Here is a 14,124-nt window from a genome sequence, read left to right as displayed (position 1 = left end):
ACCTGCGCTGGCGGCCAAATTGCCGTCCTGACGGGGACCCGACTTGGCGCTGGTCCTGCCCGCCTCGCGCTGAGGTTCCAGGATGTCTCGATACTTGGACACCATAAGAACCGAGATGAAGTAGACCACGGCCAAGGCCAGGAACTGAGCTTGCTTGCTGTCGTCCTGCCGAGGAGAACCAGAAGATGACGCCTCACGTTGCTCGTAAAGGAAGTTTTGGACTTTTTGATAATACAACAAAATAGTTGAGTCTCTGGTTGTGAATTTGGATCAATCGGGACATTTCATTGCTTCTAATTTGACAAATAACACAGCGTTTCTTCATCTGAAACAAAACACAGGTCAAAACTGAAAGGTAAGCAGAGCTGCGTTGTCAGATGCACAGATGAGTGTTCGCTAAACGCGCTGGGCTTCTGATAAACGGCAAGCACTAAAAAGTTCATCGAAGTTGCCGATGTTTGTGTTTGTCGACGTGTCCGCTGCATGCGCCGAATGCACAGATGAAGCGTGAATGAAGTGCCGCCTTCAAAAGTGAAAATATGACCCGAGTTTTTGCACTTCAATGTTTGTGCCAAGTTAAAATAAAAGACAACACTCAAATAATAATAATAATGGAAACAATTGTATATATCAAAATACATTACTATGAAAAAATGCACACACACTAAAAAAATATTTTAAACGTCAAAAATAAAAACGAAATAGGAAAATGTGTTAGTTTATGTTTTTCAAAGTTTATATCTCCTGACTTTTTTGTTGTGTTTAGAACTTTATTTTCATAACTAGACTAAGTGCAATTTCTGCAGAAATTGTGTGGGAATGCTAATAGCTGAATGCTTATGAAATAAATTGAAAAATAAATGATGTGAAAATGACAAAGTATTCAGTGTAGTTGAAAGATAAATGGATAAAAAGAACACTTCAACTCGAGAAGCATGAATTTTTGAAGCAAGTTGAAAATTATCATTCATAAATTCATTCATGTAGATGGAAAAGTGGAAGTCATGATATCCAATGGAATAATTGAGTATCATAATAAATTGTGAAAAAAAAATGAACGTGTGGAAAAAATCTGTATATGTGTCGACTCACCACATCACGGAAGAGCACAGCACGCAGGCGGTTGATGTCGACATCCTGCAGGAGGCGATCAGGGTCCTTGATGGGAGACAGCTGAACGGGGACACCTTCAATTAGTTTTTGGAATGTGGACTTTTACATCTCTCGCACACTTCAAACACATTTCAACTTATTAAAACACACTTTCTAAACAAGCTGCAAAGCGTTCGCAGGTCCAGGAAGTCAAAATCCTGCTCCAGCTTTGCTTTAGCCTCAGCTGCTAGTTAGCTAGCTCCCTAGCTAGCTGCCATGGTGCTCATTTACCTGCTAGGGAGCAAGCTAGCTAGCTAGCTAGCTAGCTACAAACTGTAGCAGGGTTTTTACAATCTGGACAATCTGGATTTGCCACCTGTGAAACTGTTACAGTAAAACTGACACATAAAACAAAAGACTTTGTATATTCTAATTGCAAAACACTCAACCAAACAATGTAATATGCTTTGGTCCGATAGCCAAATGCTAACATATACTGTAATGTGAAACGCCATGGACTGGATAATGGAAAATTAAATAAATGTTATGGAAAAATATACTGTTACATTAATACACAAGAACTAGCAACACATACAACAAACAAATATTAAACATCATATATTTAAACACCACGTTTAACAAAAACATATCATTTTGTCTAACAGTTACCTTATTGCTAATATGAAACACAAAACTCTCTAGCCTAGACCAAAAACTTTCAAACAACTGCTACTTTAACACAATAGAAGCAGCATCACAATTAACACAAGTTACACAATATAAACATGAATTGTTTATAAACAATTTAGGAACCTTGTCTACTTCTTCCTCTCGTCTCTTAATTATGCTGCATCTACGTCGTGTTGTGCAGACTCCCTCTAGTGGTAAGTGAAAATAAATCCCCGCCTCAGTATTTTGGTAAACTTCCTTTTTTAAATTGTATTTAGATGCAATACATTTTGAATTGAATCGTTATTAAATAAGTACAAAATCAGTGAATGAGCGAGTAAATAAAGAGCGACTGGTCACATGTTTTTTTTTTTTTTAATAAATAAATTCTGTCGTACCTTGCCAGGAGTCACAGCATTTGGCGGCATGTCCTGGCACTTGTTGTTGGGAGTGGACAGCGCGTTCCCGCAACCGCCGTGCCGCTGCCTGCACTCCAGACAACTCCTAACAGCCATGCAGCACACTACGCGCACACACACGCGCACACGCACACACACACACACACACACACACACGCACACGCACACACACACACACACACACCTCAATTAAAATGAAATGCCGATAACATGCAAGCGAGCAATCAGAGCACTACGATCACCTCCGGTGGGAGAAAGTGGGAGTAAAATTATGGAGGACCAAAACTGGCCAAATTAAAAATAAATAAATGACACAAAAAAAATATTTAAAAAATAAATAAAAGTGAAAATAAAAACAGATAGAAAAAATATAATTAAAAATTAAATACACACACATATATATATATATATTACCATTTATATAAATTCTCTTGTATTTCATTTTTTAATTATATTTTTTATATATCCGTTTTTATTTTCACTTTGATTAATTCATTTATTTATTAAGTTATTTATCTATTTTTGATTTTTGTAGTTTTGGTCCTCCATAGGAACGATTTCACGACCAAGTCACTGACAAATTCAATTGTAAATAAAGAATTAAGTGCTCGCCACAAGGAAACGTTTACTGATAAACTTGACTTCTTAGTTCAATTTGTGGCGCGAGCAAACAAGTAACTCAATTTATTCACAATCAAATACATTTTTGTCCAGTCACACTCAGGTGTATGAATATGTATTGTGCCTTTAAGGGGCGTGGCCTTGAATAATGGTCTCTTAACGCCAGCTCTGGTTGGCCATTTCCGAACGCCCTAACATTGCTCCATGTCAGTGTTTTCAATTTGTTGTGGATCAAGCAACCCAAGCACACATAAGCGCGCTAGTAAAACATAAAAGAGGAGTAAAAAAAGAAAAAAGAAAAAGAAAGTGTGTTCTAGTATGTAATTGGAGTAAAATGACCCTGGCGGGTGAGGGTGATCTTACCGAGTCTCAGGCACTGACGCATGAGGCCGCCGGACGACATGTTCTTCTCCGCCTCGATCTCGCTGAAGTTGAGCGAGCTGGAGAAGACCAGCACGTCCACCATCACCATCAGGCGGGACAGGAAGGTGATGGCCGTCTCCGAGGACATGCCCTGCGTCACCTCGATGCTCTCCACCTCCACACCGATCGAGACAACCAATTGCATCCTTTCAGATCGCCATTCGTATTGAGGGATCGAGAATGCTAACCGTGGCTTACTAGCATATAATGAATTAAACATCCGTTTTAGGAATAAAATATCGGACTCCTTGATGACTACTGGTTTAAGTAAAACATTGAGAGATCTTCGTATGTTGGGGAGGAGCTCAATTTAACTTCTAAGTAGAAGATTCAGAGAGTCGTCTTTTTTTTTTTAAACCAAATTCTTAACAATCTGCATTTTTAGGTGTTATTTTGTGAGATGAGGTTGAATTTGCATTAAACTGTTATTATTTAGGCAACTATAAACCTTTAAGGAGGACATCAATCAATCCGATATTGGATATCTGTCCGATATCAGCCCCAAAAAAACAATATGGGATTATATCAATCTACACCCAAAATCCCTCAAATCAGCAGACTCTTATTTTTTTCATTGAAATGTGACAATTGCTCTTCTACCATTTCATTTAGTAAATAAATAAAAGCATGCATCATTCCTGCTGATATCGTATCGAAGCGATACCGTACTCCCATTTGGATAACAATAAAACACACACACAATAAAAGTGTGGGCGTGTCTGTGGAATTAATGTTGACAGTGATCACTATACAACTTGAAAAATATATTTGACTAAACAACATTGAATTTAAATATTTAAAATGAATCCTCGTCACTCTTGGATTAACATCATTTAGCTTTCTAAGACTACTTTAACCCTCCTGTTATACTGCAGGTCAAATTGACCCATTTAAAAGTAAAATAAAAAATAAAAATGGCATTTCACAAAGTCATTTTGACATTTATTTTATTTGTATTTATTTTTTTACCCCAGTGGTAATTTAAAGTTAACTAAATGTCATGTCTTGCTGATTCCCAAGCACTGGGCCCAAACATGTTATTGACTGCAATAATGATGTGTGCAGCATCCACACAGCCACTAGATGGCACTATAGCCGCACAGTGAGCACTCACAGACGGCGAGGTAGCGGCGGAGAGCAGAGGCAGGATCCCGCCGCAGGCGATGATGATGTTGTCCACCATCTGCGAGATCAGGTGGATGGTGTTGTGGACAAAAATGATGTTCTCACTGCTATTGACAAAATCCATGACCGACTTGGTGGAGTGGCTGCGGGGAAGAGAAAAAGAGTAGGGATACTTTTAACCGTGAACAGTGAACCCGCGTTATGTTTGTGCGTGCGTGCGTGCGTGCGTGCCTCCTCCAGACATGCACGTCGCTCTCTAGGGCAAAGAGCAGGTCAGCCAGCAGCCTCTGGTGCAGGGCCGACCACTTGAACTCCGGGATGCGGAACATGGTGGTGCGAGGGCCCGGACTGAACTGACGCCGCTGCTGCTGCTGCTGCTGCTGCTCGTCCTCGTCCGTCTGGACGCCGCTGGCCCGGAAGTCGGCGCTGTCTGCCGGAGCGCTAAGGTGGCCGTTTAGGTTCTGAAACAAAAGAGTTGTTTGTAACGTGTTTTTTTGGGGGGGGTGAAAAGTAGAGCAGTAAAAATGCAGATGTTTTCCCTAACATGATAAATAATGGGGATGAATGATTACAAAATTGATCCCAAAAAATTGTGATTAAGATTTTGGCCATAATTATACAGACGTATTCATTAGTTCACATGGATGGATGGATGGATACTAGTTAGCATGCTAGCGAATTTGGATGGATAAATGGATGGATGGATGCTAGTTTACGTGCTAGCTCGTTTGGCTAATGGGCATGCTAGTTGGTATAGATTAGATTAAATTCCAAAAAATGGATGGATGGCAAATTTGCATGCTAGCCGGTATGGATGGAGGAATGGATGCTAGTTTACATGCTAGTTGGTTTGGCTAGTTAGCATGCTAGTTGGTTTAGATTAGATTCGATAAAATGGATGGATATAGACGAATATAGATCAGGTGTAGGCAATCTGGGTCCTCGAGGGCCGGAATCCTGCCGGTTTTGGAGGTTTCTCACTTCCAACAGAAGCCGATTCCAATCAACAGGATCGTTATCAGGCTTATGCAGAGCTTGCTGATGAGCTGATCATATATCAGCTGTGTTGGAGAAGGGAAACATGCAAAACCTCCAGGCCCACCTCTGATATAGATGGATGGATGGATGGATGGATGGATAGCACTAGCTAGATCTATCCATCTATCCAGATGAAAGCGCAACAAGTCCTCAGATGACCTCCCTCCACGGCGGCTCGATAAAAAATGCCAACAATAACAAGACCACAGTGCGACCGATAAACATGAAATGAACGAGTCAGCAAGACGCCACCAAAAGCCCGTTAAGGCGCATCAGCAGCAGTGAATTGAACGTGAACGTTAAAAAACACATTTCATCATCATCAACCCCTCTGCTTTTCCAGGAAGGAGGGCAGTACGGTGGCGGAGTGGTTAGCACGTCTGCCTCACAGTACCGAGGTACTGATTTACTTTGAATCTTGGCTTGGGTTGATCTCCCGACATCCACCAACGAACGGACGAGCGCCAAGGTTGTTTTAAAACTAACAATATAAATTAAACTGAAGTTGAACAATCACTTTTGTTAATAATATGAAAAAAATATATATTTTTAAATAATACATAAATACATATATACTTTTTTTTTTTTTTTAATACCACACAGTCTTTTGTGATGTTTTTGGGGGAATTACACAATAAATAAATAAATACTAAAACAATGAAAAATAAACTAAAATGAAGTATTTTTGAAAATACTAATAAAAACTAACCTGCTCTGAAAACTAACTAATGTAGAAAACAATACTGAAAACGAAATAAAAATGAACTCCAGCATCATGAAAATTGCCAAACTCTTCTAACTAAAGGCTTGGCTCATCCATGCCTTTTAAGAATGCAACGTGACCTTTGAGCACAAACGTGGTCTGCAACAATCGCAGCATCATTAGCATGATCCTTAGCATCTACGCAGTAATCCTTTCTGACCTGCGTGGTCGTCGTGGTCTGAATCTTCATCTCCTTGCCGTCCTGCGCTCTCTCCTCGTCTGAAGGCTTGTCGCTCCTTCTCCACTCGCCTTTAGAGGGCGCCGCAACGCTTCCCGGCCCAGCCTCTGCAACCGAGTTGATGTCTTGGAGTTCAAACTCATCCTTTTCCAAGATGGAGGGTAAGGAAGCAAAGTCAGAGGCGGCCAGAAGGCGGCGATCTTCGGCGGGTGCAGGTTCCGAATGATGAGTTGGATTCATGTCGGGCAACAAGGCGTCCTCCACCTTGCGGAACAAGAAATCGCTGCCCTGAGGAACGCCGTCCTTGTCGTCGTCCAGCGAGATGAGAGGAGCCGAGATCTGCCGGTCCGCGGCGCCGCTCTTCGGCAGCAGCGCGGCGCAGTAGACGTCGTCCAGCAGACAGTCCACCTCCATCAGCGAGTCCATGTCGTCCATCTTCACCTCCGTGGCCTCCACCTTCTCCGCCTTGATGTCCACCAGGAGGTGCTGGACTTCCGCTCCAACGCCATCCACGGCCGCACTCTCCTCCTGGTCCCGCCCGTCGGCCAGCGGGTTGCGCGTGTCGGCGCCGTCGCTTCCCGGCGAGCGAGAGCTGCCATCCATTTCTCCGATCTCCGCCGAGCCCGTCATGCCGGCGGCCTGAGCCGACAGACCCGAGATGGTGCTGACGGAGCCTTTCTTTCCTTTCTTGATGTTTTCTTCTTCCTGCCGCTGGTATTCCTCGTACATCTTGGCCAGGTACTCCTTATGTGCCTCATACGTCACCTGCAAGGCAGTTTGTACACAGTGTCAACGTTCCCTATTGAAATGAATTCACACACTAAATTGTCCCAGCCCCCTTAACTCATTCACTGCCATTGACGGTTATAAACGTCAAATATTCATTTGAACTATTTCTATGAGTTTAACATTTTTCTACCCTTCTGTTAACAAGAGTATGAAAACATACACATTTTTCATTGTAATTTTAGAACAAATACACAAATTTTTGATTAATCATAAGTTAACTTGTGAAGTCATGCAATTCATTACGATTAAAACAATTTAATCGCCTGACGCTCCTAATTTTTAATAATAGTTTATTTTTTTTTTTATCGCATCAGGCGATTAAAATTTTTAATTATAATTGATCGCATGACTTCAATAGTTAACTCCCGATTAATCATAAATTTGATATCTGTTCTAGGTGTACAATGTTTTTTTTCTTCAAGGTTTTCATACTCTTGTTAACAAAAGTGGAAAAAATGTTAAACTAATAGAAAAAGTTCAAATGAATTTTTGACGTCAATAGCCGTCAATGGCAGTGAATGAGTAAAAAACATCACAACCTGCTTTAAAGTAAGAGAATAGCACAATATTGTAAAATCTAAACATAAAACGGGAAAAAAACAGGTTTAACTCTTTGACTGCCTAAAACGTTAAATAACGTTTAGTAAAATCCTATGGAGGAGTGCCAAAGACGTTAAAAGACGTTTGTTTCAAAACAGAGGTGAAACTAACCATTTTCTGTTGTTGATTACTGAAGAACGGAATAAGGTAGAAACAAACTTTTTTTTCCTGATGAAAGATGAGAGTCCAATCTTTCATTTGGTAGTATGTGTGTTTCCATAGTCCAAACACATAATTTTCTATGGACCTTGAAAGATCAGTCAAAATGCTTAAAATCGGCTGGCACTGGGGACAACCTGTTTCTGAAAACGTCTGGCAGTCAAAGAGTTAATTAAAGGTAGACTACATGATGTAATTTCTGGAGAAAATGCGTGGGAATGCTGAATAAAAAAAATATTGAAATGTTGATACATATTGAATGAGGTGGAATGTTGATGAACGATGGAATTCTGTTGAATGGTATTAAATTATTTGGAATGATATTAAAAGATGTCGACCAACATTGAATGGTAGTGATCGATGCTATCTTTCAACTACAATGAATACTTTGTAATTGATCTTTCAATTTCCTTCTTTAGCATTCAGCTTTCAGCATTTCCATGAAATTTCTGCAGAAGTTCGGTTCCGTAACCTCAAATCTAATTTATGTGCCTAACCTACAAAACTTTGCTTTTGTTTTTGGCGTCTGCTCGAAATACTGCACAAGCGCGTCTAATGTGTCCTGTAAATGGACGCATCTCACAGGAGCCAGGATGTTTTTTTTTTTGTTTTTTTTTGTGAACCACCTTGGAGTGCGCGATGGACAGCGTGTCCACCCACACGCGCCAGCCCCCCCACTCGTGCTTGATGGCGTGGTAGAGCAGGATGCGGAAGATGTTGTACACCATCTCGGTCATCTTCTCCTCGTCCGGGCTTTTGGGGTTGATGTAGCCCAGCGAGAACATCCAGTCCTGCCACACGGAGCACTGGAGCAGACATCTGGAATGCGGGACGGAAACATCAAAAGCTCAATAATAGAGCAAAGTGGACATTTTCACCACTTATATCATTCATGACACATTTCCCAATCGTGTCACTTGACAGCAAAACATTGGAACACTCACACGATAGCAAATACTGGTTCAAATGATTCACTTTTTTTTCCTCTTTTTTTTTTAATTGCTGTTTTTTCACCGGTGATTTCAGGTTTCCAAAGAGTAGGGAAGAGTTGAAAAAAAAAAAATTTAATGAAGCTGTCAAGAGTACAAAGACGCGTGGGCAGAGCGTGGAGGAAAACAGCTTTTTTTTTTTCGTTAATTAACAGTGTGAGCCCATTCATCTCGATTCCAACTGTAATAATATTCAACTACTCATTTCATGTCCATACCAGACTCCAGCAACAGCATGATGTAAAATGTAAACCCTACGACAATAACATTCTTTGGAAATGTTGTAGCTTCAAGCTAACACATAGCGTGAAATGCCATAAATGTGTTCGAAGAATTGGTATAAACAATGACATACCAAATATTCAAACACAAACGACACAGAGGAGGATATGACAATACTTACAGGCATATATTATTTATCCTCTGCGGAGATCAATTAATATTACAGTGGTTTGCTGAAGAGCCGAGACCATCCCCATGCACAGCACATACCTACATATGGAATCATTTTACGTACGTTTGTATTATACTGCCCCCAAGTGGCCAAGGCACACACATGAAGAAGCAGCACATTGCCCATTGAATTCTAGAATTCAGACCAAATATTTTTTTCCCTGTTTTGTCGGGTAATTTCCATTCATTTCATTAGGGAAAGCTTATTTAACTCTTTGACTGCCAAAAAAATAACCCCGACAATATTGTGTGTTTTGACCTCTTATACTTTATTATTCCGTTCTTTAGTAAATACCATTTGAAAATAGGTCATTTGAGTGACATTGAGAGAAAATTGAAAAGAAAACAAGCTTTTTGTGAAAAGATACATTTTATGCACAACAGTGACTTTAACACTAATATTTTTTGTTTAGTGGAGCTCTGTGAATTAGATTTAATGTAAAAAAGGCTTTGATCATTCACGTCATCCTTGAAAACATTCTATTTCATCTGATTCGTCATGTTTCTTTTTTTTTTCTTTTTTTTTTTTTTCTTTTCTTTTTTTTCAGGAGAGCTCAGTATTGTTCATTCGATTTGACATCATCATTGCTCTCCTTTTTTAAAAAAACAAACAAATCAATTTAAAAAAAAATTAATAAATGTTTTTTTTTTTTTAAATATATATACATATATATATACATATACACACATATATATATATATATTTTTTTTTTGTATGTGGGTGAGTATGTGTATGTGCGTGTGTGTGTGTGCGTGCGTGCGAGCGTGTGTGTATTCATCAGTTCACCTAAAGCCCATTAAAAAAAATCCCATACTAATAATATAATATAATAATAAATTGCCAAATGCAGAAACATCAATATAAGTTATCACGATGTAGTGGCTCTCGCTAACAGACAGAATTAAGTAGATTAAAAATTAATTGGATAAATTAATTAGATTCGTCATGTTTCATTGTAATTCCGTGCACCGGGAGCCCATTGAAAATAGCTACAATGCTGCCATCTGCTGGCCATAGTTAGTGCTGATTTTACAACTTTAATGACAAGGCAGTGCTGCACAAGACGTTGCACTGCTCATTGAGAAAAAAAAACGTAGTTGACGTCAATTGACGTTATTGGCGGCATTCATTAGGATTTCAGCACGCGTCATTAAACGTTTTTGGCGGTCAAAGAGTTCAGATGTGAGTGTTTCGAGTTACAGACGACGTACTTGTATCTCAAGGCACCACTGCAGCTCCACTAACAACTCTGCCACGATAGGTGAACTGTTGGTATCGACTGACATCCAAAAATATATTTTTCCATACCGCGCGGCCTTAAAAGCAAGAATAATGCAAATCCATAGCCAGCGAGAAACAAACAGCGCGGAAGACTCGGCACGTCCGCTTAAGAAAAGCGACGTGCCGCAGGATGATTAGGAATCAACGTGAGCCCAAAGCTTCCCTTGCTTCTCCCTTGACGCGATGATCAGGAAGATAATTGACGCGCGCGTTGGCGCTCTCCCGCTTACCGTCTGTTCTCTCGGCTGCTGCTGAACAGTTTGATCATGTCGGAGAGGAAGAGGCGGCGGATTTCCATCAGCTCGGCGCCGGGGGCCGAGTTCTTTAATAGGGTCGCTATCACTTTGAGGATCACTGGTAGAGCGAGCCGACAAACACACAAACAGAGGAAGGAGTTCAGACCTCCAACAATCGGAAACAATTGGAGTGTCACAGCCAGGAAACAAAAAAACGCACACGTTTTTCTCCTCTCCGCAAAGTGTTCAATCAGGGCTGGGAAAACTTTTAGGCTGAACTCATTTCCTCCGCACTTCCCGTTATTGCTAGCCGGTTTAGAGCATGTTGACGGCTCCCTTCAGGTACCGCAGAAATCCTGGTTTAGGACTATACAGGCAAGGAACGTCCAAAAATCGGTTCTTTTTCTAACTTTCAACTTGCGGTCATTTAGAATCATCAAATACAATCTTTATGTTCAACTGAATCCAAATCTGAATTTCCCGCTCAAATTGGCAAAGACCCTCTTCTTGTCTTCTAACCATTGAAAAACTGAATTCATCAAGTTGAAGAATATCAACATCCGTGCGAGTGAATGAGTTGAGAGACTTTAGATTGCTTAATAATTTGTCCAAATAACAAACTCATGTAAGGACAGACCAACACTGTTACTTCACTTAAATATGAAAATAACCAAATTTGGACGTAGATTTCTGCCCAACAGCAACAATATGAAACAATTATATTGTATCTGTTATTACAATTACTCCTAGTAATACGACTACAACGATTGACTTTACTGATTATTATTATTATAAATGAATAAAAAGGAATACATATATGTGGTTTGTTTCAATAATTAGATTTCATTATTATTCATAATTAAATTATTGTAATTTGTGTATTGCATTCATTCCATTTTCTGATTAATTTTTTCGGGGAGCTTTGTTTTTTTTGTGAGTTTTTTTTCTGTCGTTCAGATTTTTGTTGTTGTGTTTTACTAAATATATTTTTTCTGTCATAAAAAAAAATATTCTGAAAAGTGTGTGTGTGTGTGTGTGTGGGGGGGGGTATTCAGAGAAAGAGGAGGGAAAAAAAGTACTCGGAAAAAATATATTAAAAACAAACATTGGATAAAAAGTATTAAAAAAAAAACAGAAAAAAATTACTAGCTTTTGTTTGTCGGAGTATTTTTTTTTTTTTAACCTCTGAACTTGTGACTTGTTGCAGACTCGAAAAAAAAAGCTGTAAAGCAGAAAAACAAAAAAAAGAAAGCTCCAAAAATATGAGTCTTTTTTTTTTCTCAAGTGAAAGCAATACGCTTCCGTGAATTTGTCAACCAATTATTAAATAAAACTTTATATGAATATGTTAATTGTATACAGCATGTACAACTGTTTAATTTTTACAACTTTTTCATTTTATTTACAATCAATTTGTTTATGAATTATTTCATGAGAAAATAATAATAACGAATAGAGACCTTTACTAATGTAACTACTCTGCATATTTTTGTTGAACACGAGACTTACTGGGGTTCTGAATCCTGATGGTGGAGTCGGGCTCGGCGTGCGGCTTGTGGACCACCTGCGTGCACACCTGCTCCGTCAGAATCTGGCGCGGGAGAAGAAGAGGAGGACGCTAGCCACGGCCGGCGGTGTGCTAATGCCACGGTGGCACGGCGCCACGACGCCATGGCGCCACGGCTCATACCTCATACAGCGCGTTGTAGGTGGTGACGCTCACGGCGCCGCCGTGCAGCAGCAGCTTCTCGCCCAGGAGGGTGAAGAGGCTTTGGGTGTGCATGATCTCCACTTTCCTCCTGAATAGAAAAAGGCGTGGTGAGTCGCAAGTGGCGCTCTGAAGCCACGAACCAACATTCACAATGAAATGATCACTTTTGATATTATAGATAGTCTTCATTTTGTATGTTTTTTTTCCCCTCCAGCCTCCGTGTGTTGTTGCCATGTCGATCTCATCTGACCAAGGTCTTCAAAATCAGTCAATCTGGTAAATGGACGTTAAACTACTATTATAGTAATGAGACTTTGTTTTTTTACCAATCAGATTTAAACTTGACCTCAGAGGGTCAAACAGCTGGCCCACAATAACCTCCGCATTTTCCTGTCCTCTTATTGGTTGGTCAAAACTAGGCAAGTTCAAGTACCACCCACAACACGGCACAATAATCAGTACATTTTTTACAAGTTTTACATTAATAATCTGCATTTCATGTCAATTGTAAATTTAAAAAAATTAAACCTTTACATGGGAATAAACAGAAATGTATAGAAAAAAATGAAATAATGGAATGTTTAGTAAAATATTTACAATTTGATTTACAAATCAATCTGTTGAAATCTTATTTGTTGTTATTATTATTATTATCATTAGTGGTGTCAGGCGATTACATTTTTTTAATTGTAATTAATCGCATGGTTTCAATAGCTAACTCACAATTTATTGCAAATTTTATATCTGTTCTAAATGTACAAAAAAAATGTACAATAAAATATTTTTTCGCGATTGGCTGGCAACCAGTTCAGGGTGTACCCCGCCTACTGCCCGAAGCCAGCTGGGATAGGCTCCAGCACCCCTGCGACCCTTGTGAGGAAAAGCGGCCAAGAAAATGGATGGATGGATGGAAAATATTTTTTTCAAAGTTTTCATACTGTTGTTGACAAAATAAACTAATAGAAATATTGCTGCATCTTTTAGTCATTGATAAAGTAATTTGATAATAACTCATAAAATTGTATGTTGGCTACTGTGAATAATCGATTGATTTGTGTTTAGGTCATTTTTCTGCCACTAGATGGCATTATTGCGTTTGTAGGACAGTGACAGCTCAGTGCATTTTTCTTTTCATATTAATCTAATCTTTAACATGGAATTCCCCCAGTTCAGGCTTTCCAAGTAAGGGGCGGTCATTAATCGCGCAAAAATTTGTGGCATTAAAGGAACTTTAAATGAACTCAAAATTAATGCACTCATTTTGACGCCCCTAATTATTATTATTATTATGATGATAATATGTTTGAATTAGATACCTTTGCATTTATGGTTCCATTTTTAACAACACACAATATTTTATCTAAGATTTATGTCCATTAAGAAAGAAAAAAAAATATTTAGAACGGCTCCAGACAAAAGCACAGGATCGAAAAATCTGCGAGGCCCGGGTAGCAAGCGCCGAGCCCGCCACTGCTCCAAACAGGTGCAGAACACTCAGCGGGGCTTTTTGCGGCAAAGCATCTTGTTAAGAGCCCACCGGGAGTCGTGTCAGCAACCGCCTGCCGTCATAAATCCGA

The 14,124-nt window shown here is 39.6% G+C and overlaps 1 protein-coding gene across 5 annotated transcripts in view; it reads right to left on the bottom strand.

Annotated features, from left to right (window-relative positions):
* nbeab (neurobeachin b) overlaps nucleotides 1-14,124 on the bottom strand; it is a 223,230-nt gene that overhangs the window by 134,485 nt on the left and 74,621 nt on the right. For all 5 annotated transcript variants that reach the window (XR_013294247.1, XM_077566748.1, XM_077566749.1 and 2 more), the window contains exons 18-28: nucleotides 12,527-12,635; nucleotides 12,346-12,427; nucleotides 10,831-10,954; nucleotides 8,503-8,695; nucleotides 6,311-7,093; nucleotides 4,581-4,810; nucleotides 4,339-4,492; nucleotides 3,165-3,339; nucleotides 2,160-2,284; nucleotides 1,093-1,173; nucleotides 3-165 (exon numbers count right to left, since the gene is read on the bottom strand). Coding sequence is in view for 4 of the 5 variants with exons in the window: in XM_077566748.1 (XP_077422874.1) it covers nucleotides 3-165; nucleotides 1,093-1,173; nucleotides 2,160-2,284; nucleotides 3,165-3,339; nucleotides 4,339-4,492; nucleotides 4,581-4,810; nucleotides 6,311-7,093; nucleotides 8,503-8,695; nucleotides 10,831-10,954; nucleotides 12,346-12,427; nucleotides 12,527-12,635 (2,219 nt within the window). In the remaining variant the exon portion in view is untranslated. The remainder of the gene's footprint in view (nucleotides 1-2; nucleotides 166-1,092; nucleotides 1,174-2,159; nucleotides 2,285-3,164; nucleotides 3,340-4,338; nucleotides 4,493-4,580; nucleotides 4,811-6,310; nucleotides 7,094-8,502; nucleotides 8,696-10,830; nucleotides 10,955-12,345; nucleotides 12,428-12,526; nucleotides 12,636-14,124) is intronic.

The sequence above is a fragment of the Vanacampus margaritifer genome, chromosome 5, assembly GCF_051991255.1.
Source record: "Vanacampus margaritifer isolate UIUO_Vmar chromosome 5, RoL_Vmar_1.0, whole genome shotgun sequence".
In the NCBI taxonomy this organism is placed as follows: Eukaryota; Metazoa; Chordata; class Actinopteri; order Syngnathiformes; family Syngnathidae; genus Vanacampus; species Vanacampus margaritifer.
Note: the sequence above shows the minus strand (reverse complement) of the source record. Positions and strands in the feature narration are given on the sequence as shown.